Below are 24,776 nucleotides of genomic sequence, written 5' to 3'. Positions count from 1 at the left end.
TGTTTAAACAGACAAACTGCTCTGCTAATTTTGTATAGATTCTTCTGGATAAGGAAGAGTTTGCTAAAAAGAGACACTCCTGGTCAGTCAATAACTCCTTCATTAAATTAGAACCACAATCGTATCTCAAAACACATTTAAAGTCATCTTTAAGAGATAGATTTATGCTGTTACGATTTGGGAGATATACTCATCTAAGGATGGAGTCTCAAAATGGGAATCAAATTGGCCCACAAACTGTTGTCGGTTATGTGGTTTTTATACTGAATGTCTTATGCATATTGTAACCACTTGTCCGCAACTGTTAGAAGAGAGGAAATCTTTATTAAAGTCCATCTTCAATTAATTAGGGGTGAGAACATGTCGTCTAGCTATCATAACTTGCCTCTCTGGGAACTCGTGTCGTCTGACCGCACAGTTTGTAAACTTCATTCTTGTTGCAGAAAAAAAGTCAGTCTCAGAGTGCGACACTTGATTTTAGATGCTTGCCTAGACAATTAATGATTGGTTGCATAGGATAATTCTGATAATTATTTTCAAAAAAATGACAAACTAAAAAATTATAAAGAATTATTTTATTGGGTACCACAAAAATTTGAAACGGAAAATGTAATCTCATACATTGTTCTTGAAGTTTTAAGAACAGCTTTGAAATAGGAGTTTCATAAGAATTTATTAGCTAGCAGTAATTGGGTAAATTCAAATTTTTAACCAATTACTTGCTTATTGTGAGCCTGTTTCAAATAGGGAGAATTTCTCTTCTTTTTTTGCTGCCAGACCTAAGAAATTGCTCAGGTGCACTTTAATTAATGCTGCTAGATGTAAGCCAATGTATAAATACACTTTTGCAATTGCTGCTAGATTTAAAACATTGCACAGGCACTTTAATAATTGATGTTAGATATAAAACATTGTGCAGGTACGTTTTAACTATTGGATTTTAATTATGGTATCTTAAATTTGGATTTTAAAGTAGGGGTTAGTGAAGGTGGGTAGCTGTGGTCTAAAGATGAGTTACTAGATTGATTAGACTCATATAATCAAGTGGATTGTAACTATTGCTGCTAGATCCTAGTAAGATACTACACAAGCTAACTATTGCACTTTAATCATGGCATAAATTTAAAACTCTTTTTTTGGGGGGGAAGTGTAGGTTGTTTTATCGAGATATTTTTCTATTACAAATTTGAAGTGATGTTTTATGCAACCGGCATGAAATAATGAATCAAAATATGATGTATCCTGAAATTATTTTTAATCTAACGCATTAAATATGTTGTGAAATGCAAATATTAGCCGGAACAAATTGGAATAATTAAGTTTTTGTCGTAACAAAGGATTTTTTTTCTTTTTGCTTGTAATGATTTTTATTAATCAACAATAAAGAATTTCTCTCTCGCTCTCTCTCTCTCTCTCCTATCCCGCCTAGTATAACAAAGTGGTGAAAGGGGGTAGACTGGTATGCCGCGCAAGAGAAACCTCTGTATGAAGCCAGAGGATGCCCGGCTAAACATCGCAAGGTCTGGGGCAAATGGTTGGGTCAGATAGAATAAATATGATCTATTCCACTGACTATATATACTGTATGTGGCCTCATGGGATCACATACTGCAAAGTGTACCAAAATCCAAAGATATAATGTGGCGACGATCTATCATTAATGTAATGTGCTGTGTTTGAATGTTTCACTGGTGTTTTCTTGCTCAAAATCAATAAAATTGATTATCAAAAAAAACACGTTATCTCTTGACAAGAGTTTTATTAAGGTAACTATTTTTAGGTCTCGCCTGACCCAGCGCATGCGCTGGTCTGGTGAGACTTATTGAGAGGGCTCCAAAAAGTGCTACCAGGCCAGCCTAGAGCTACAGTGCATGTGCGCGGGCGCGCGCGCCACGCTTTACCGCGATTACTTTCACTTTCGGGGCCGCACGGCCGCTTTGATGTTTGATCGCGATCACTTTAACTTTCGCGGCCGCACGGCCGCTTGGCATAGCCAATAGGTCTCACTTTTGGGACCTTATAAGTATTTAGTTATGTAACTGTTGCATGGCTAAACACTTATAAGGTCCCAAAGGCGAGACCTATTAGCTATGCCAATGCTTGTTAAACAAGGATGTGATCGGAGAATGTATGATGAGTTGAAGAAATCAATTGCTGCCTTGTATATGTCACTTAATCCACAGGAAGGCTGTCAATTTGTTTTGTCCTGTGTTACTGTTATCCAGCATCGCCATGTTCTGACTTGATTGTGAGCTGGCACAGTTCATCATTTAGTTGCCTTTTCTGACATGAAGCATGCCCATCAGATATGATAACCTGTCCTTGTAATGGTGTGTCCAATACACAGCAATTTATGTTGTTTTGTGCTTTTGATAAGAATCTAAGGAGTTATTTAAAAAAAAGCTTCTTGCACAAAATACCAGAGATTATACAAATGCACTGAGCTATTAGTTTGCACTTGGAGATCCCATTGTATGTATTAATGTTGGGGATAGGAGTTGGCCTAACGGCTAGGGCGGTCAACCTTGAATATGGGGAACTGGGTTCGAGTCTCGGCAATGACGCTGAACATCCTGTGATTCTGGGAAAATCACATAATCCCCCCGTGCCTAACAAAATTGAATGTGTCCTCATGTAATGCAATTGGTGCTATGTAAAGCGATCTGATACACGATTCGGGTCAAGTTCGCGCTATATAAAACACTGTAAAATAACAAATAAAAAAATAAATGTTGCTCTTTATTAAGGGGGCAATACAATCGAGGGAAGGTATTATGTATTAAGGATGATAATGGGAGGACCAGGAGCGGATCGTCCATTGGGGCATTGGGGCGTAGCCCCCCCGCCCGCAGCTCCCTCGGTGTCTCTGAACTTAGTTTACTTAAGTTCAGAGACGCCGAGGGTGGGGGAGAACTAACTGACAATGCATGTCAGTCAGCATGACGTCGGACCGTGGGCGGTCCGGCGTCATGTTGACTGACATGCATTGTCACAAGCCAGGGAAAGGCAGCACAAGTGCGCATGAGTGGGCATGGAGATTAATTTTTACTCCGTGCCCAGTCATGCGTACTTGTGATTTTACTGCCTTGCGCATGCCCATTAGGAGCCCCTCGGTCTCCTAATGGGCAGGCGGCGGGCGTAGCGTAAGCTGTGCCGTCAGCCAATCCTGGCGCTGCTGGCAGCGCCAGGATTGGCTGAGAGGGGTTGGCAAGCCCCTCCTCCAGTACCGTTAGTGAAGGCGCCCAGGGGATCAGAGGTCTGAGAGCGAGGTGGCGTGGACGGAACCGGCTGTGAGGTAAGTTTTTTATTTTTTTATTAAATATTTCATTTCCCCCCCCCGTGCGCGACCCCCCCCCACCCCCCCCGCGAGCCGCGACTGAACGTAACCCCATAAAATCTTTGTCTGTGTTGATCTCTTTGAAGTTTATTGTGTCACTGAAACCTCTGCTTATGCCATGATTCATGGACGGTGGGTTCTAGGGGTGAGGGACTTGAACCTGGGTGGTAGATGATTGTATGCGGCCCCTTCACCATTCTTTGCAGGGAGCCCCAGGGCTGTGTTATACCGCTGTCTTTGAGAGCACAAAACTAATGCCAATGGCCAACACTAACCGCTGGATTAACCACTAACACCGGGTGTGGGAGTAGTGTGCATGTGTGTAAAGCACCTGAAAGCCTCGGAGTAGTAAGCGCTATATAATGCAGATAAAATACGGTGGGAGACAGAAGATATCTCCCCACCTCATGTGCCAGGACTGGAGTACTGTCACCACAGCCAGGAGGCACACACGTGCTACTCTGTGTACTGGAGTACTGTCACCACAGCCAGGAGGCACACACGTGCTACTCTATGTACTGGAGTACTCTGAAGGGTTAATAATCCTATGTGCAGTGTGAGTAGAACTGCACTTTTGCCCGTCTGTCCAGCCACCAGATGTACTGCGCAATATGTCGGTATTAATACTGATGGCATTTCATTTTTAGGAAAGGGAACCCTGATGGCCTATTACCTGGCACGTGAATATGGTAGTGTGTAGGATGTTCACTGGGAGTTTTCTTCTACTGGGGACGTTGGGGAATTTCTCATTATGTAGTTCAAATACTTGCTTTCTGTGAATATGGCAGTGTGTAGGATGTTCACTGGGAGTTTTCTTCTACTGGGGACGTTGGGGAATTTCTAAATACACAGGGAAATGGCGATGGCAGACCTGCGCCTCTGAGATCTTCGTGCTGAATAAATAGCTCCATGGAGATTGAGATGAGTTTGTGTTTAGACGTAAAACAGGACTGGTGGGCAGAAGTAGCCTTCTTGTCTTTGTACATGGTGTCACTATCCCTTAGTCACTTCAATCATAACTAAAGAGGCCTTGCAGTGATGGATCCACTGGTACTGTAACACCAACCTGTGAAACACCATGATAGTGTGGGGTATGGCTGAGGCAGAGACCCGACTGCCTGAGTTTGGGAATCCAGAATTCACTACGACAATCATTTTACGTCACACCACTTTCAAATGCCACCAGCCGCCACTGGGGAGGACATGGGGCTGACTTTTTATAAGTGTTTTGGCTTATGTTTTTATGGTGACGTTTTATCGTATTGTATGTACTTTCAATAAGGAGAATAAAGTTAAATCGATTCAAATCGACTTCCACTGGATCCTGATCTGTGCCCGCATCTGTCTCTGTATTATCAAATAGCCTTCTTGCACCAAAAGGCCAGGTAGAACAGGGTGAACGCAAATGCCAAAGACGTCTTTCCCACTGACAGGAGTGGAAGTTTCTTTTGCATGGGCCTGAAACGGCAAACATGAAACACGTTGAGTCACGAAACCCCATTGGTACGCTTCCAAACCCAAAAGTAATTGGTATGCTTCCAAACCCGAAAGTGGAGAAAAATAATTTACAATTGATAACAATGACATTGATAACAATGGAGTCTGTGCCTATGTGCATTGCTTACTAAAGGGAGGAGTCACAGGACACCTCATAACACTTCTTTGAACAAATATATAACACTCAGCACTAGGCTAGGACCCAAAATAAGAACTTACTAATCTAGAATTCCTCTTGGACTCTCGGATTTGTGTGGAAAGCTTGTCCAGCTCGAACTGATGAACATCCAAGTAGGCCCTGCAAAAGAGGCAATCAGAAACGTTATCACGGAACAGAAGTGCATAACATGTGTCAACAACACCTGTGAAGGACTGAAAGACATAGGTGAGAGCAGTATCAAGCAAGCATGACTGGTCTTCTCTGTCCTCGATGAGACCCCTTAAAGGTCATTGCCAAACAAATCGATTCAATAAAGAAGAGAATATATACATATATATTCACTGAAAAAACTAAAGGTTACAGGGACATTACAGTTAGGTTTAGATTTTATACACACAAAACCATAGAAATTCAGCAGTTATAGTTAGAGTTATCTCAAGTAACTATAACTCACGCACCCGCCATGCATTGTTTTCTCATCAATAACTTGACAGTAATTGTTGCACTGATATTATCTATGTCACAGAAGATGTCATGAGTGATGTACTATGTGGGGTAATTAGCGGTGTATGAAGAGGGCCTAAGGCCGAGCGTAGCGGGGGTTGGCCACCCACATGCAGCCAACCCCACACCATGCACAGTCTTTGGCCGTACACATCGAGGGGTATCCTCCTTGTTGGGATTTTAGCGTTTTTTGCCCCAGGAACCCCATTCCTGGGACCCACCATTCTATTTATGAGGCAGCCCCCCTCCCTCAGGCCGATTTAGACCTTAGCGACCCCATCCCAGAGGTCCACCACCTTTTTAAATGGTGAAAGGTGTCCACAGCCTCTCTCCCCTGAGGCCTGACCCTACCATATCCTGCTTGGGGCCACGGGACGTATTCAAATCTTTTTGCCTACCCACATCATTGCGGGCAGGGAAACAGATCTGAAGTCCACTCCCCGCTGGCTGGAACATTTTTAAACCTCCCGCCAGCTGGGAGCAGACTTCATGTTTGCTCTTGCTTGGCAGGAGCTTTGAAATAGCTTCCGCCAAGCGGGAGCAAACCCAGGTTTCCCTGCTCATGCCAGTGCCAGCAGGGGAACCGCTATGTCCTGGGACCAGGCACCCCGGGACATAGCAGGAGCTGACCCTGGGGAATGGGGTCCCCAGGGCCATTAATGGCTCCAGGAGGGGGGGCCCCTCCCCATTACTAACACAGCCAGACCCCGAGGAATGGGGCTCCCCATGTCAAAATCGAAAGCCTGACTGGTTTAAAGGGATTTTTTTATTCTCGTCGGACCAATTTATCACATCAGTTAAGATCAGGGATGCATAATATTTGGCCTCTGTGTCTATTAACGCGATCAGACGATAGTTTGCCGGGTCTGTGCGCTCCCCTCCCTTGTATATCAGATTAATTATTGCACCTCTGCAGCTTTCTGGGATACGACTGGTTGTGCCGATCATATGGAACAGGCTATGGATCTTACTTGCCCAGTAGTTGGGATCTTGTTTGTAAATTGGCTGAGGTACACCGTTGGGGCACGGTGCACTATCAAGTTGACTTTTTCTTATGATTTGTAAAATTTCTACTTCCCAATGGGGAAAAGTTGATTGTGGTGTGTCCTCATTCTGCGATGTGCGGATTCCTGCTACTATGGTGGTTATAGTAGAATTATCTTTCTTGGAGCTATGATTGGCTGAGGGTATTGCTGTTTTTTGCTTTTCCTTTGTAGTAGTTGCAACAAAGTTCGACTGCTCCAAATTGTTCATCGAAAATGTGGAGATTAAATGCTGTACCCAGGCAGGCTCTGCGACACAGGTCATGTTTATGATTTTTGAAGTTCTGTTCATAGAATTCACCTGGTCCCAGAAAGCTCTAGCGTCAGATTTCTTTGCATTGTGTAATTGCTTTGCCCAAAAGTTGTTTTCTTGAATTTTTTTGTCAATCCATATTTGTTTTTTGTATTTTTCCTTCAGTAGACGTACCTTCTCCCATGCTTTTGACAATGGACTTTGATGTTGAGCCGTCCTAAGTGCTTTTCTCAGTTCCTTCCTTAAGCTTCTTGATGTTTGACTGAGATGACTGTTGTTATCTATGCACTTTGTTTGTCTGTTTAGTTGATGCTCCTGCTTGGGGTAAACTTGCCAGGAAGGTATTCCATGTTTCTATTGTCATGTTGTTTTCTGACTCGAGGGTTGTCATTAGATTTTTAGCCTGAGAGGCTATGTGCGGTAATGTGGTGCCTGTCCACCTCAGACGCTTCAGATTAATTGTTGATGTATTCCCCTCTACTACTGGAGCTTCTGTGTGTTTATAAAATATAATTTTAAGTTCAATGTGCTGAGCGGAGTGATCGCTATCGGTGGAACTTATGATTTGAAAACTATTTTCCCTGGGAGAGGGAGGGTTACTATTGTGTAATCCAGAACTGAGCTTGAACGAGGGCCATTATACGTACAAGTGGCAGGTCTATCCTGTTTTATTCTCCCATTTAATGCAGGCATACCTAGGTATTCGAGGTCCCTTATGAATCGCTATCCTACTTTATCATTGCGTTTTAGGACGGGAAACAATTGCGTTTCTACAGCCCAAATTGCATTTGCTGCGGTGATGTTATCTTCCTCTTCTTGGGTGTACAGTAGGTTTGCATTGAAATCTCCCGTGAGAATTATCTCCCAAGTTCGCTGTTCAAAGCGGAATTCCGTAATGGCATCAATAACTTTCTTGAATAGATTTTTTTTATCTTTGTATTTGGATGTGCATAGATGTTAATTAGGATGATGGTGCTTACCCCCAAGTGTGGGCCCAGCTCCATTTTTATTATTTGCATAGCTGATGTTGTTATTGACGTTGAATTGAGGAGATTTTAAGTGCTGTAGAGATGTAAACGGCGAGGCCCCCTTTAGCTCTTCCATATTGTCGTGTTCGTGTTGCATTCACGTGGTGAACTATCCTGCCTGTAACCTCTACCGGGGCTGTTAACCAGGTTTCTTGGAGTGCAATTATTTCATAGCTATCCCAGTTCTCTGTAATTTCTTTATCATGTAGGATTCCTTTCGCTCCTACGATGTTCCAAGACAAGATTTTTATAGGGGAAGACTCTGTTGTGCCTGATGTACTGTTGCATCATTCTCCTTTCCGGCTGATATTGTGAATTCTTTGATTTGTTTTGTATTGACTTTGTTGATGTGAGTTTATACCATCGTCACCTTTGGCACCTCGCAATACCGAAGGAACTATGCTTTTTATTGAATTATTTGTCTGAGGGGTGCTTAACGTTAGGAAAGGAGATAGAAGACGTTTTATTGCTGAGATGGAAAGTGATATTCCCCAGTCTTCAAATTTTGTAGTTTCTTTTAAGATGTCTGTTACTATTTCTTTGTTCTTCCAAGTTGCTAAGGTGCCTTCATTTCCTGTATTTTTTCCAGGATTGACAAACTCTATTGCTATTAAATCTGTAGATGTTAAGTATTGTAATGTTAGGATCACTGTCATGAGGCGCAAGATGATTCCTCTATTCAAATAGTCTTGGGGGCCCTGAGAGTTGTAATGTGGTGTGAAGAGAATCCTGTTTGTTGAGTTTGATTTACCCTCCTTTTTTGCGGGTAAGATGAAGACGTCTGCTGGATCCTTTGGTTTCTTCCTCGTTCTTCTATGTTGCCGCAATTCATGTCATCACTCTGCCTTTTTATATTAATCAATAACTGATCTTTCTTGCCGTTTTCTAATAGCTGATCTGTCTTCGAGATGACTTGCTCTCGCCTCTATTGTCACTGTTTTGGCCTTGCGGATAAGATGTTGTCATCTGATAGAGCCTTGGATTTCTTCCCAGTTCTACTGTTTCATTCCAGGTTGCGTCATCACACTGCGTTTTTATGTTAATCAATACTGGCTCTTTCTTAGTGTTTCCCAATCGCTGATCTGTCCTCGCAATAACTTGCCTATCTCATTTGTTATCACTGCTGTAAACTTGTAAGTTGGAGCTAAAGTTCCTGTGGGGGCAGTCATTTTCTTGTGGGCATATGGTCAATTTCCGTTCGAGGCATGTTGATCCTCTGACATTATTAGTTTTGTTTGTCGTATCCCTTGGAGAACCTAGTCTGCACACACCTGATTTGGATTCTTCTTTGGTTTTTCTGTTTGAATGATCGCCATTTTCTTGTGTGATCCAGATCTGTCTCTGTTGGAGTCTTGCTGACCTCGCATGATGTTTTATTTTGTTTCCAGTGGCATCTTATTGTCCTATGCTGCTCCCCTCGGGTTTATTAATTGTGGTAAAATCAATGTCACCACTCTCGTGGCTCCGATTTGTCAAAGCCGGGCTGTTTGATGCCGGCAAAGCCCTAATCGATTGGTGTGATGTTTCAGTTGACACTGACTGGTCTGATCGAATTGCATCGTCGTCTTCTTTTTGTTTTTGATGTTAATGATAATCTCTGTTTACCGTCATGGAAATTAAAGATTGGATAGTTATCCAATACCTGTTTTTTTGATGTTTTACAGACGTTCAAACGATTTCTCGCTTTCCTAGCTCGTTTTGTTTGTCTTTTCGTTAAAGCCGGAGGGGGATTGTTTGTTGAGTTCGTCTGCTGAAATGTTTGTTGGACTTCTTCAGTTCGTGGGGCGTGTGTGCTTATGACTGTTTCTAACGTGGGAGAATCTGCCACGGATAAATCCTCACTTAATTCTCCTGCTTTTGGCATTTTTCCAATTTGCTGCAGGATAATCTGTTCTGTGTTGCTTGGAGCAATGTTTTGTTTTGGGAAGTTCTTTCTCCGAACATGCGATTTTTGCCGTTTGCCACATTATTTTCGAGTGGACAGTTTACACGTTTACATTCATGTAGAATGCTTGTTAGTATGGTTGGTAGGTCCCTTAGTTTTTCCAGAATGCGACAACAAGGGCAGTTGAAAGCTTGTGCCCGCGTTTTGTTTACATCCTGATTAACTACTAATAGGCTCATCATGGTGTCAAGTTTGTTATTTATACCTAAGATGTATTCAGCAATTACATTCATTAGATTTATTTGGATATCAAGTTTATCTGACTGCATGTTGAGTGTTTGGATTGAGGTTTTTATTGTTTTAACTAGAGCGACATGTAGATTTGAAAGGGCTTCCAGGTTGTAATCAGAATCCTGTTTCCGCTCCGTTAGATGTTCAGTGATATTATTATCTACCAAGTGGCTTCACTCAGTGTTATTACTTTGCGGGTTAACAGTACTTTTTTTTGCTGCGTTGTCCATGTCCGTATGGGCCCTCTGTTCAGCGATTAATTTCTTTTTATGATTTCTTGTTCCAGCTGTTTAGAGTAACTTGATATCTCAATGATTGTTTGCTGTATGTCTGTCGATACCAATGTCAGATTTTTCCTTTGATGGCCCTCTGTTAAGTTTTTATCTGACGATCCCTTTCTAGGTACTGAGCTGATGTGGATTGATTTTGTTTGCTGGGATTTTACTTCTCCTTTAAATTTGTATTACTTCATTTCTGAGTATTTTGTTATTTATTTGTTCGATGTGGCTGCTTACCAAGTTTTTTCCACTTGGTGTTACCAGTACTGGGGAACATAATGTATCTTCTGTTATTTTTTGTACTCCTGTTTGAAGCATTGATGTTGGTATGTTCACTGTTTGTATTATGAGTTTTTATGTTGTACTTATTGCTTGTGATATCTCCTTATTGTTCAATAATGATTGTGACTCCATCCAGGAGTCATTGAAGTCATCTGTGTTACAGATGTTTCATTGTTATTGATTTGAATTGTCTGTTGTCTCAGCGTAGATTGATTTTTGGGTTTTTCTTTACAGGTAGCGTCCGTGTTACTATAGGCTCTTTTACCTGTCTCACGCATTAAGTCCTGGTTGTTATGAAAATGACACCGTGCTAACCCTGGTTGATTCATGCTGGACTCGCAAGTTGATGTTAATGTAGAGGTTTTTATAACTTGACTTGCGTTTACATTCTCTGGGATGTTGTCCGGGATGCTGTCCAGTCTCTTACTCTGTACTCGGGCTTCCTCATATTCATTGTCTCCTGGTTTTGTGTGTACTTGAATTGTTTGTTTATTATTGCTCCAACAGAGCGATTTTTTGACCTCTTCTACTGTTAGCTTGCTCGTATTTGGCGCTTCTTTTTCTTCAATAATGTATGATGTGACATTCGTGAGTGGTACCGTTGTCATATGCAACATGTTGACTTTTTCATCCTCCTTCTGAGGGGGATTTGTATGGCGTCAGTGGTTTTAGGAGTCCGTTTACCTTTTCCGGCATTGAATAGATGGCTTCAACAGGATCCTTTTAAAATGTAAATTTGCCAGTTGAGTTCATTGGGCCAAAGTTCGAATAAATAGGCGATATTAGTGCGGCTCCTTGATTTTGTGGAGGTTTGGTTATGCCACTCTGGGGGAAGCTACTCCTTTAATGTTTGTTTGGGCCTTGCTATTCTGTTTTGTGGATTGTGGCGGTTTTTTTCTTATCTTACCTGACCTCATTATACTGCCAGGTGTTGTCTTCGTCTATTTTGATAGCTGTGCAGTGCAGTGCGGTGCTTGCGATATCGCTTATATCCGATGTCTCCTATGGGATATCCGTTAAAACTGGCACCGGGACTCAGTGCACCTGGCCCCGCTCTTGCACTCTCACACCTTAACCCCAGTTGCATCTGTTGTGCTCGGGTGCCCACAGGCGTACAGGTGTCCTTTAGCCAGATTAAACAATCCTGGTCAGTCAGATCTATTTACACCACCTTGTCTCCGGTTAAATGAGGAGTGAGGTCAGGTTCTGATTGCCAGCTAATCACCGGTGAAATACGATTGACTGATGAGTGGGAAAGTGAGGAACTGGGGGAACTGGGGGAGCGGGGGTAAGGACAGGAGCAGGAGCGGAGAGAGAGCCGCCACACTGCCCCGTTCAACCTGCTTGAACTCTGCTCGGGGTGCAGAGCGGGAATGGGAGTGGGAGGAGAAAAAGCCGCTACACTGCCACATTACCCCTCTCAACCAGCTCTACCTGCTCGAACCCTGCTCACCCTCGGCTTGCCTCAGCTCAGCTTGGCTACCCCCGCTCGACCTCACCGGTCACTGCCTCTTGCCACCGGCTCTGATCACAGCACCCTCCGTGAACATGCTCCTCCTCCCGACTTGCCCCTGAACTGTTATGCAGGGCTTGACCGGGCTGGGTACGTCGGGTCTGTCTGGTCTCCAAGACCCGTCCTTCTCCCAAGCTCTCACCACGGCTCCTGGTGCTTGCGGCTCACTGCTCGTGGTGTCCTGGCCCCTCCGCGGCACCGCGCGGCTCCAGCGGAGCTCACTGGGCTTCCTGGTTCTTCCTAGTTCTTGGGAGCGTGGTTGTTGGCCCCCACGGCTCTGCTGCCGCTATGCTGCTGCTGGTTCAGCTCCCACACTCCCACTGGGGCTCGCCGGAACTTCCTGCAGCCTCCCGCGGCTCCCAACGTGGCTTTGCGGTTCAGCTCCTGACTCGCGGTTCTCGGCCCCCACGGTTCTCGGTCCCCACGGCTCTGCTGCTGCCGGTTGCTGCTGCTCTCCCACTCTCACAGCGGGTCTCTCGCAAGACCAGAACTGGATTCACTATATATATATATCCTGATCATTGATGGTGCAGGAAAGAGGCGGTGCCACACCTTGTTAAAACTGAACACTCTTCTCCTTGTAAGAAAAAGCGTGCACTCAAGTCCTTAGGAAATATCTGTTTTATTTACTGACAGTACTTGCCAAAAATGTAGGAACGCGTTTTGACTGATCATACAGCCTTCATCAACCTAGCAAAATGCGCCGTTTCACTTTACATTTAAATCCTCACGACAGGTGAGACCAATTGCAAAAACATAAACAAGTCACTTCAATTGCAGTCTTTTTTTTAAGATTCACTATGTTTCGTTTTGCCATCACTTATTGTAAAATAGATTTCTGCACAGTGGAGAATTTTTGCATTTCATGTATTTACACTAAAATGTTTATTATTTACAAATTATTTGGGGCATGGCCTGGCGCTCGGCAAGATGGCCGCACAGTAGTGTAGCTCTGCCGGCCGCCGAACTAATCCTACATTTATCCTGTTCCCAGCGGGCCATCTATCGGAGTAACCCACATCGATGTGATTGCTTGCAGCGGGGGAGTCTGAGCGGTGTGCTGTGTGCGGACGATTTGGCCCCTGGAGCTGACGAGGAGTCAGTCGCGGATTCTGATGGTGACCATGCTGGAGGCCGCAGTGCTGGGGTGCCGCCAACTCTGCTGAGCGCTGGACGGGGTCCGCGGCGCTGTTGGCGGGAATCGGGTGTGTGCCTCAGTTTGCGGCGGTCGCTGCTGCCACCTGGGACCGAGAACTAACTGGCTGGACGACTGCACCTCTCGCGGACTGCAAGCGGAGGGTCCCCTGGACGCGGCCAGGATTTGAACCGGTGGCGGGAGCAGCGTGTCCTGCTACGTGAGCTGCTGGCTCCGGACTGAAAGGTAGGCCTGTGCGAGGTGGCGGCGCCCGGCCTCATTTACCGCGCTGCAATCCGTCATTGCTTGGTGCCCCCATTATCGCTGCACTTGCAAGCCGCCCTGTCCCAGTGCTCTGGACATTGTGGAGAGGCACTCGGGAGGGGATTGGCATTGCCCGGAGGCCTGTGTGAAGGGGCGGCGCCCGGCCTAAACTACCGCGCTGCACTCCGTAATTGCTTGGGGCCCCCATAATCGCTGCATCTGTAGGCCGCCCTGACGTTGTAGCGAGGCGCTCAGGAGAGGATCGACATTGCCCGGGGGTTGGACCGAATAGCCTTATCCACAAGCTGCAGACTGTTGGGGGCATAGATCGCCGCGTTGCCTCACCGGATTATCGGTTGGCCCCAGTGTCGGCACATTGCGCTGCCTTCCTGCTCCGGGGGTCAGGGCCTGCTGCTGTGGGGACACCGAGGGAGCATATACGGGGACCTGGACTGTAATGGTCCTGGGGCGGTTGGTGACTCCGGTGTTCTACATCGTCCGATAAAGTCTGAGACAAGCTGAGCCCCCTGCTGTGGCGTGCCGGGGACAGAGTGCGCATCATCCTCTGGACGGGAAACAAGTCATCACCCTACTACTGCTGCCATAGCGGTGGATACTGGCCTTGTGTCCTCTGCGAGTTGTGTTGCCCGGGTCTGCGCTGCGGCTGCTTTGCTGGATCACCCGCCTCCCTCAGCCTGTGGTTCCCCCATCATTGCCCTTCAGGAACAGGAGGGTCCCCCCATCAATGCAAAAGTCTTGAAATCACAATACAAATTCCGACCCATCTCTCTATAAAATGGGCAAGCTGACCTTTGAATCACGCAGGGGCGGAAAGTCCACACAGAATGCGGCCTCAGACTCAGAACTTGACTTTGCTGCCCCAGCCCCCACGGCGTTGGAAAAGTCGCTCTCCGCCATACAGGCTAGCCTACGGGCTATAGATGGAAAAATAGATGGAAAAATAAAAGCACTCAATGGACGGATGGACCATTTTTTCCACCAAATTAGACAAACATGCATCACGAATTGCGGAGGCGGAACAGAGGATATCGGACGCAGAAGACGGCCTCCAGCAGGTTACCACTAAAGCTACGGACATGGCGAAGCTGCTTGCTGTCATACAGGTGAAGAACGAGGACATTGAAGCGCGCTCTAGGCGCAATAATGTGCGCATTTTAGGCCTGCAGGAATCGACGAACGTAGGGCGCCTGGAGGACTATGTTGAGACACTCATACTGGAAATCTGCGGGGTTGAGCAGCTCTCCACCATGTTTGCTATTCAGAGGGCTCATAGATCACTGGCGGCACGCCCTCCTCCTGGAGCCCCCCCCAGACCGATCATTGCCCGGCTACCGAATTTTTAGAGACAGAGACACCATCTTACGTGTCACTCGCCAGAAAGGTACGATCAACTACCAGGGCAATGTCCTATCATTCTATCCGGATTTCACCAAACTGGTAGAGGCAGCGAGAAAGGAATTTCAAGGAGTCAAAAAGCTATTAATGAAGGAGCAGGTTCCATATGCCATGCTTTACCCTGTGCGCCTACGTATAGACAGTGAGGACAACGCCAAGATCTTCACGACTCCCAAGCAGGCTATGGCATACGCCAAATCTTTGCGTCGAAAACGAACCTCTGCCACCCCTACATCAGATGTTGATGACTGAGTAACTTGTATGCTTCATGATATGGTCTGTATATTTTTTAGGTCTCGCCTGACCCAGCGCATGCGCTGGTCTGGCGAGACTTATTGAGAGGGCTCCAAAAAGTGCTACCAGGCCAGCCTAGAGCCACAGTGCATGTGCGCGGGCGGGCGCGCTTTGATGTTTGATTGTGATCACTTTCACTTTCGCGGCCGCACGGCGGCTTTGCATAGCCAATAGGTCTCGCTTTTGGGACCTTATAAGGGGTTTGGGGTATGGCAGACGGATTTTGACTCGTTATGGCGGGTTTGAGTCCTAATGCTTCTACTCCCATTATACAAATCTTATGGTATCCTCCCCGCTCATTGTGCGATCTGCCTAACTATCTGTGTGATACTATGGCCCCTGTAGCTGCGGGTTTATCCCTTTTGCCCTTGCTCTTACTGTCAACCCCTATGACCCCACTGTACTGTCCGGTTGGATGGCTTGGGAACGGGAGCTGTTCGCAGTATATCGGCGGCCCGCTCCCGACCTCATCAGGGAGTGGATCCGGCCGTTACGCCCCCAATGGGTATACCGCACACTATGTTTCACGGTAATTTGTTTCTGGTGGGATTGTTCAAGTTATGGGGGTTTGTCTTTGGCAATTTGGGTTTGCTAAAGTGGGTGGGGGGAGGGAATGGGTTCTTTTTAAGGGTACTGCGATCAGAAGTCATATTATAACTGGTACACCTATCACGGTCTACGCGCTTACTACGTGGGGCGGCATGCAGAGTGAGCTGGCTGCATTTGTAATTGGGAATGGGTGAGACATACAAATGCATGGAATATACGCGGTCTCAACACTCCCAGGAAAGTGCGCCAAGTGTTAACATATCTTGACAGACACACTATACAAATCGCTTTACTGCAGGAAAAACCCCTGAGTCAGCAAACAGAAGCTAGGGTGGCACACAAATGGGCAACTTTTAGATTGGCGTCATCCTTCTCAAGTTACTCCAGGGGAGTGCTCATACTTGTTAAAAAAGGTGTCTCGTTCCGGCCACTGCACACGTGTACAGACACAGAGGGTCGCTGGCCTATGGTACAGGGCAATTTGGGAATGTCTGTTATAACAATTGTCACAATCTACGGTCCTGTAGTGGATGATCCGACACCCTTCTTCAACTTGCTTAGAACTTTGCGATCATGGCCCGAATCGGCTGTCCTCTGGGGGGGCGACTTCAACACCCATCTCGACCCACCAGTAGCTAAATCCAATCCGGCAGGGGCGCGCACTGTCAAAGTGGCTCAATGTGTTTGTGATGCAATAGTGGAGATGGGTTTTGTGGATGTTTGGCACATGCGAAATCCAGATACCTTGCAAGGTACACATATTACCCCTGCATACAATAGCTGGTCCCGACTGGATTACTGGTTGGTGGATGAAGAAGCTAGTGGGTGGGTCACACGGGTGTGCATACTGCCGCGCACATATTCTGATCACAATCCTGTGGGTCTAGATGTTTGCATTCCCACGAACCTCCATCGACCTTTCACTTGGCGGTTCCGGGCCGAGTCATTGCTGGATCCTACATATCACAAGGCAATTAGAACAGCTATTACACAATATTTCGATTTCAACATAGGGTCTGTGGACAGTCAAGCCACAATTTGGGAGGCGTTTAAAGTGACGATAAGGGGGGCATGTAGTGGTACTGCAGCAGGGATCCTTAGAGACCTTAGGGGCCAGCTGTCTAAAATGGAAGAGACCCTGGGGGAATTAGAGAGCCAATATCAGAACTCTCCAGCTGCAGACGTACTGGCTTGCATATAAGACTTAGTGGTAGAATACAACACATTAGCTGACAAGGAGGCAAAATACATCGCTAGGCGACATGTGACCCGAGCGTATGGGGAGGGGGTAGGCCTGGAAGGAGTCTGGCTTCTAAGCTGCGTTTCAGGGCCAATCATCACCCGATTGACCAAATAATAGACTCTTACGGAAATGCACACTTTACGCCACTTGCGATAGTGGATCAATTCAAACAATTCTGTTCTGCTTTGTATAACACTCGGGGAAGTATGGCAGATGAGGCACTGGATGAGTATCTTTCGGACACGGCCTGTGCGTGGCTGTCGGACGCTCATAGAGACTATCTGAGCCAACCCATAGATGAAACAGATGTGCGGGAGGCTATTCTCTCTCTTCCGAATAATAAGGCCCCCGGGCCGGACGGATTAACAGCAGAATTTTATAAAGCCTATTCGGATCTCCTTGTGCCCCACTTGTTAGAGATGTACGCGGAGGCGCATGAGTCCGGGGTCCTTCCGTCTTCCCTCAGACAGGCTCTGATTATCACCCTTCTCAAAAAAGATAAATCGCCCACGCTCTGTGAATCCTATCGCCCCCTATCGCTAATAAATCTAGACGCAAAAATTCTCGAGAAAATGTTGGCCACCAAAATTCAACCGTTGATGCCCCGTCTGGTCCTCCCGGACCAGTCCGGGTTTATTCCAGAGCGTTCCACCTCATAAAACTTACGCACCATTTTCGTAATGTTCCACATTCTGAATCCCGAGTTATCTGCAGCTGCTGTCATGTTTGAAACGGCGAAAGCATTTGACTCGATAGAGTGGAAGTATATGATGCGCATACTGCACAGAATGGGATTTCCTCCTATTTTGACGCGTTGGATTCAGGTCCTATACACAGACGCATCGGCGAGAGTACCCGTGGGGGGCCTTACTTCAGAGCCTTTTCCAATAGAACGTGGCACTAGACAGGGCTGCCATTTGTCCCCACTCTTGTTTGCTCTTGTTCTGGAACCGTTAGCGTGCAAAATCCGGCAATGCCACAGAGCGGCCGCTCTTCATTTTAATCATCGATCGGTTGGTATTTCCATGTATGCGGACGATATTGTCCTTTTCATCAGTGATCCTCAAATAGATCTATCCCCGATCATCCGACAATATATCAGATTTGGCCTCTTCTCTGGACTCCTCATTAATTGGGAAAAATCGGTTATCATTCCGTTGACACTGCTCACAACCCAGCCTCAACTAGAATATCCTCTGGTGTGGTCCGCGGACCCGGTTAAATATCTTGGGATCTGGGTACATCGCGACCCCGACACTGTGATAAGAGAAAACTATGGACCAGCTTATAGTACTCTGGTACAACAAGTGGACAGGTGGTCCCACCTCCCGTTGTCCCTTGCAGATCGTGTTGCAGTCATTAAAATGATTATCTTCCCGCGATTTCTATACTTGTTCTGCAACATTCCGATCAAACTTACCAGGCTTTTTTTTTTAAAACAGTGCAAACACAGCTATTAAGACTGGTGTGGGGGGGGGTAAACTGCCCAGAATAAGTTGGCATATCCTGGCACTCGCATATGATAAAGGGGGGCTTGCTGCTCCTGACTTTTATGTCTACTATTTGAGTGCACAGGCGCAATATGCCTACTATTGGTTCCGAACACATGATTATATTCCGCATTTAGCAGTGGAGGACAGAGATGCGCACCCCGTGCCACTGGGGGGCATCCTGACGTACACTCATCGACATACGCCTAGATCTGAAATCAACACTATTGATACCACTATTGCAGCCTGGCAGGCGATAGGCAAGCGCGCACATAAACTCCCTCTGTATGCTCCTGCTCTGCTCCTGGTTGGTCACGCGGCCTTGTCTGTCGCCTGGGAACAAGGGCCTATAACAGCTTTAAAGGAGGCTGGCATCACACACATGAGAGACCTATTCCAGGGGGCTAGTTACGTTACTGAGGAGGACCTAGCATACATCCACAATCCTACATTCCTGTTTCAATACTCCTGTTACCGCCTAAAGCGTGCACTGAAGGATCATTACCCTGACTTCCCTGCCGAACCTCCTATACTTCAATCACTCCAATTATTGCTGGTAGCCCACTACAAGAAAAAACTAATAACCAAGTTATACAAGGGGGTGCAGGATGAAACGATTTGTGGGCCGGATCGTAGTCTAGCGCGCTGGAACACATTCATAGTCCCTCAGATCACTATGAAAGAATGGGAACAAGTTTGCATGTTAACAGGCCGCCTCACACCAAACGGTAACTTGCGTATAATTCATTTTAAATTCATTCACCAAATGTATCATACCCCTGTTAAATTGTATAGAGTGGGCCTCAGAGATTCTGACAAATGTAAGCGTTGTGTTAAAGGGAATGCTGATTTTGTCCACCTCGCCTGGCAGTGTGCCCCAGTCTTTTAATTTTGGGAAATAGTTGTTGCACGCATACATACCATGACAGGTATTGTTTTGAAGGGTACACCCCTGGAATGCCTCCTTGGCTTTGTTCCCCAGGTAAAGGCCAGTGTGGGCAAGTTTGTCAGAGTTGCACTCCTGCTCGCCAAGAGGCGGATCATGTTTACTTGGGAAAGTAAGTTTGGCCCAAAACCTGCCGACTGGATGAAGGACTTGATCTACTGCCGTGAGCAATTAGAACTGTATGCAGAGAAACTGCCGGTCACATCCAGACCAAATGACATTTGGACCGCTCTCCTGGAATATTTGCTACTCCAGACTCATGCTGACACTGTGCAATGCTGACTGCTGATCTGTGTTATTGTGTCATCGTCTTCATCAATATACTGGTATTGCGCCACCGATGCGAGACTGTATCATCATGCTTATTGTGATATCTGATCGCCACTGTACCTTTTTTGTTCGAAGTGTTTTTTATTTGTTTTTGTGTTTCTCTTTTCTCATGGCTGTAGAGTACACTGTTTAAGATGCCACTACGCTGTATGGTACTGAAAACTTTAATAAACAAATTAAAAAAATATATATATATATTTACAAATTATTTGTAACTTGAGAGCTGCACGATTTAACAGCTCAATAAACAGTCCCTGCCATTAATACATCCATCGTGGAAGGATTCTTATTCCTAATTTACTCATGACTTGAGCACTACACGTATTGCAGGTAACTAGTTTATTGAAGCTGCATTTTGAAGCTGGCAGTCTTTCTTGGTTGCTTTACGAAACATCTCAGTAACTTCTGCTGCCAGCCATTCTCCTATGTCCTTAAAGAAACAGTCGTCCAAATAAGAGAGTTACCCCAGCTAGGCCAAAAGAGACTCGGTCAGTATATTGCAACAAAACAAGATTTCCATTCTGTGACAGAATTATTTTGATAAAATGGTATGCACTGAACCAAAACCTTACAAACGAGTTTCTAGAGATTACAGTTTATTTGAATGCATTCATTATATCAATATTCACATAGAAAAGGATAATTATTATTCTCACATTTCATTAAAATATATTTAAAAAATAATAAAAAAAAGTAGGATAAAAAAAGATTTGGCTTAGTCAATGGTTTCAGATATCCTGAATTCCAAATCTTTTTCACAATTTACATATAAAAAAACACGTTCTTACGTATTCAAACAATTCTACACACAAATTATAACTACCTTCTCTTTAAAACTGTAAACATTTCTTTAATGTAGAGTCCGATTTATAAACAAACTGTTGTTGACACAGCGTTTCGGCGGTTCTTTTAATGATCCTCCGCCTTCTTCTGGACTTAATACAATACATTTCATGTTAAAAACCAAGCTTAAAATCCAAGACACCATAATTGGAAGAATATAATTTGAGGAAAATATCTTTCTAAAAAACGACCGGAAGGATACGCACTTTTTGAGAAATTGACCCGCTTAGGAGGTCTTGGATTTTAAGCTTGGTTTTTAACAAGAAATGTATTGTATTAAACCCCTTCGCTGCTAGGCCTCCCCCCCGCCCCCCGCACAAAGCCTTTTTTGGGCTATTTGGGGTAGTTGGTGCTTAGGCCCCTGTAACTTTTTGACCACCAACATCATGGGGATTCTAAAGGTACCCAGGGTTTGTGGATTCCCCAGGAGGGATCCAGAAATTAGCCAAAATACAGCAAAAATATTTTGTTGTTGTTGAAAAAATGGAAAAAAAGTGCTGCAAATGAAAGCGTCTGATTTTTCCCCTGAAAATGGTATCAACAAAGGGGTTGTGGTGCTGAATTCACCATGTTCACAGCTTTCAGGGACAAGCAGACTTTTATCAGAAATCCAAAAAATTTTACACAGTTTCGGCAATTTTTCTGGGACATAGCCTATTTTTGCTATTTTTTGTGCTTTCAACCTCCTTCCAGTTAATGGTAGGTAGAAATGGGTATAAAAGCAATAATGGATCCTGGAAAGCTATACATTTTAGAAAAGTAGACAAAATTCTAAATTCAGCAAGGGGTAATTTGTGTAGATCCAACAAGGTTTCTTTATAGAAACTAACCGTTGAATATAGGAAAAATTGAAAATTAGTTGAAAAAAAACAGACATTTGTGTCAACATTTTCACCTGTAACTTCTTTTAATTATGTCAGCTGTTTGAAAGCAATATACTGTTACATCTGCTGGACCTTTCTGGTTGTGGGGATATATAGGACTTGTAGGTTTACCAAGAAACAGACGGACCTAGAGCCAAAAACCGAGTAGTGTCTTGCAATGGCGTTTTATTATGTACCGGGTATACGGCAATTAATTTGGGCAAATATATACATGGAAAAATCGGTATGAAAGACACCTATGTATTTCTGAAATTGGAACAAAATATAGAGATTAGAAACAGTAGATATTTGCACATTTTCGAAATTGTGAGTACCCATACTAGCATGAGAATTATGGGTCATTTTTCAAAATGACTTCTTTTTCACACATTATCTCATTTGGAAGGCAGAAATGCATCGAAAGTCAATAGGCAATAACAACTGCTCTACAATTCTGTGTTAACCTAAGTATCCCAATAAAAATGATACCTCACTTGTGTGGGTAGGCCTAGTGCCCGCAACAGGAAATGGCTCAAAACGCAATGTGGACACACTTTATTTTTACAGTGAAAACTGACACTTTTTTGCAAAGTGCCTAGCTGTAGATTTTGAACCCTAGCTCTGCCCACACCAAGGGAAACCTAGCAAACATATACACCCAAGGGAATCCCGGATGGGGTGACTTGACTGGCTCTAACCAGGTTCTGTTACCCAGAATACCTTGCAAACCTAAAAATGTGTCCAAAAAAACACATCTTCCTCACGTTTCTGTGGTGGAAAGTTCTGGAAGGTACGTGGATCCACAAAATTCCACCCACCCCACGTTCCCCAAAGTCTTCTGCGAAAAATGGTACCTCACTTCTGTGGGTAGGCCTAGAGCCCGTAACAGGAACGGCCCAAAATGCAACGTGGACACACCACCTTTTCACAGTGAAAACTGACCCTTTTATTGCAAAGTGCCTAGCTGTAGATTTTGAACCCTAACTCTGCCAGAACCTAGGGAAACCTAGCAAACCTATACATTTTGTAAAACTAGACACCCAGGGAAATCCAGGATAGGGTGACTTGACTGGCTCTCACCAGGTTCTGTCACCCAGAATCCCTTGCAAACCTAAAAATGTGTCCAAAAAAACACATCTTCCTCACATTCCTGTGGTGGAAAGTTCTGGAATCTACGTGGATCCACAAAATTCCACCCACCACGTTATCCGCAAAGTCTTCAGAGAAAAATGGCACCTCAATTGTGAGGGTAGGCCTAGTGCCTGCGACAGGAAACGGCCCAAAATTTGATTGGCTGCCACACACTTCAACCAGGAAGCGTTGGCAGCCATCTTGGGACTTGGCTTGAAGCAGAGTCACACAAAAATAGTAAAAAATAAAGTAAAGGGGAAGGATAAGAATACCCTAACCTCCCCAGATATAGGGGGGGGGGAGGGGCAGTCCCAACTCTGGGTGTGACTGCGGCCTGCTTTCCTAAAACCAGCAGACATTTTCCACTTGCAGGGTCAGGTTATTGGAGAGCACCGCCTGTGAATATTTTAATAATGCGGAGAAATAGCGGACTATAAAAATGTATGTTGTTAAAATTTTTATTTCCTCCCCTCAGTAGATCATGGGTATGGTATACCACTGAAGGCACATGTAGTCGGCCTGTCGTTAAGCGTCATGACGCACGTCTTAAGCCGACCGTCGGTAAACTTTCACAACGGATGTGAGGTCGGGCGGTTGCAAACAATGCCACGCCTTCTCTGACAGGAGGCAGATTCTGCAAGTTCCGTTGATATCTGGCATGTGTCTAGCGCGCAGCTGCCAGTGGTGAAGCGTTGCGGCGCTGTCACCGCACGGAGAGATTCCCTAGAGCAGCGCAGCGCCCTGGCGGCGGCCGCTTCTTTCATTGACTGGTGTCTAGGCGCCTCTCCCGTGGCACGGCTGGCATCCGAGGCGTTGTTCACCATCCACGGCAGTAGGAACAGCTGCAGGAAGCCCAGCGCGCTGCTCAAAGCGCCTCCGGCAGGCCCCACAGCTGTTACACTCCATGGATGGGTGTCGAGCAGTAGAGCGGCCTGTTGGACATAGTTACCCTCAGGGCTTGGAGGACACATTTCCAAAACGTGATGGGGGCTGTTACGTTTCTGGCAACTTTAGAATATAACTGGGCAGTGCCCGTGGCCTACCTGTGCAAAATAAACCAGCACTGGCATAGCCAATAGGTCTCCCCTTTAGGACCTTATAAGTGTTTAGCCATGCAACACTTGATGTTGTTGCACCAAGGATATTGTGCTGGATAACTAAACACTTATAAGGTCCCAAAGGCGAGACCTATTGGTTATGCCAATGCTTGTTTCATTTGCCAATAACTTTGGTGCCATTTGACGAATCCTTGAGGAATTTTCAAAACTAGTTTGCCGGTCACGTTAGCTGCTGTCTTGAAAATCTGGGGGTGATCCGTCAAGCGGGTGCTGAGAAAAAGGGAGGGCCACAAAATGCTATTACTCCATGTTAATTTCAATAGGAAACTTTGGGCACGGCTACAGCCCGAACTGCTGAACAGAAATAAACCAAATTGGGCAGCCCGTATTTACTGCCCTGCTTTGCTCGGCCTGCATTCGGAGGGGGACATAGACTACCTGTCCCAGCTTGCTACACCTGAGCTGCCACGTCACTTCTCCCGAGGCATTATTTTACTTTATGACTGTTTAATCACCCAGATGCCAAAGGGTTAATTGGGTAAACCCCCTTATTTTTGAAAAGGCCACGTCACTTCTCAGCGCCCGGAGGCACTTAAAAAATCAGTGCAGACTCCCCGGGCCGCACCCGGGCAAAGCCCGGGCCAAGGTTGGGCCCATCTGCGCCCGTCAGAGCCCGGAGGAGGCCGGGCCTATCCCTTTGGCCTGTATATCATCGCTCCCGAACTACTCTGAATTTATCACTCTTCTCGCAGGTCCAGAGTAGGAACATACACTGTTACTCTGCATCAAACCCAATCTGGACCACCTTGACATAATCCATCGAGCAAGTAGGGACATATCGACAATACCCACCTAATTTCAGTTTTGCTTAGTTTGTCTGGACTTTTTGAGGACTGGTGTCCAATTTTATTAGCCGTGGTACTGGTGCAACACAAGGGAGACGGTTTCTGATGGGGTCAGCGCAGGGTAGCAGCCCCGACAGGTTCTTCAGGCCCAATAGTAACCATGGACTCGTTTTTACAGTGCACTGCATCAGTGCTGGACAAGGAGATAGGATTGGTGAACCGGCGCCTTTCAATATCCCCTGTATTTTCTCTCCCTTCTCAGCCAACATGAAAGTTACTCATGTGGATAGTATTGACG

At 45.5% G+C, this 24,776-nt stretch overlaps 1 protein-coding gene across 4 annotated transcripts in view; it reads right to left on the bottom strand.

The window, feature by feature from the left end:
- Positions 1–24,776, bottom strand: part of RIPOR1 (RHO family interacting cell polarization regulator 1) — a 1,579,345-nt gene that overhangs the window by 1,209,046 nt on the left and 345,523 nt on the right. For all 4 annotated transcript variants that reach the window (XM_085639402.1, XM_085639400.1, XM_085639399.1 and 1 more), the window contains exon 4: positions 5,054–5,132. In XM_085639402.1, coding sequence (XP_085495528.1) covers positions 5,054–5,132 — 79 coding nt within the window. The remainder of the gene's footprint in view (positions 1–5,053; positions 5,133–24,776) is intronic.

Source organism: Triturus cristatus, chromosome 12, assembly GCF_964204655.1.
Source record: "Triturus cristatus chromosome 12, aTriCri1.1, whole genome shotgun sequence".
Classification (NCBI taxonomy): domain Eukaryota; kingdom Metazoa; phylum Chordata; class Amphibia; order Caudata; family Salamandridae; genus Triturus; species Triturus cristatus.
The sequence above is the reverse complement of the archived record's forward strand: the minus strand, read 5'-3'. Positions and strand labels throughout refer to the sequence as shown.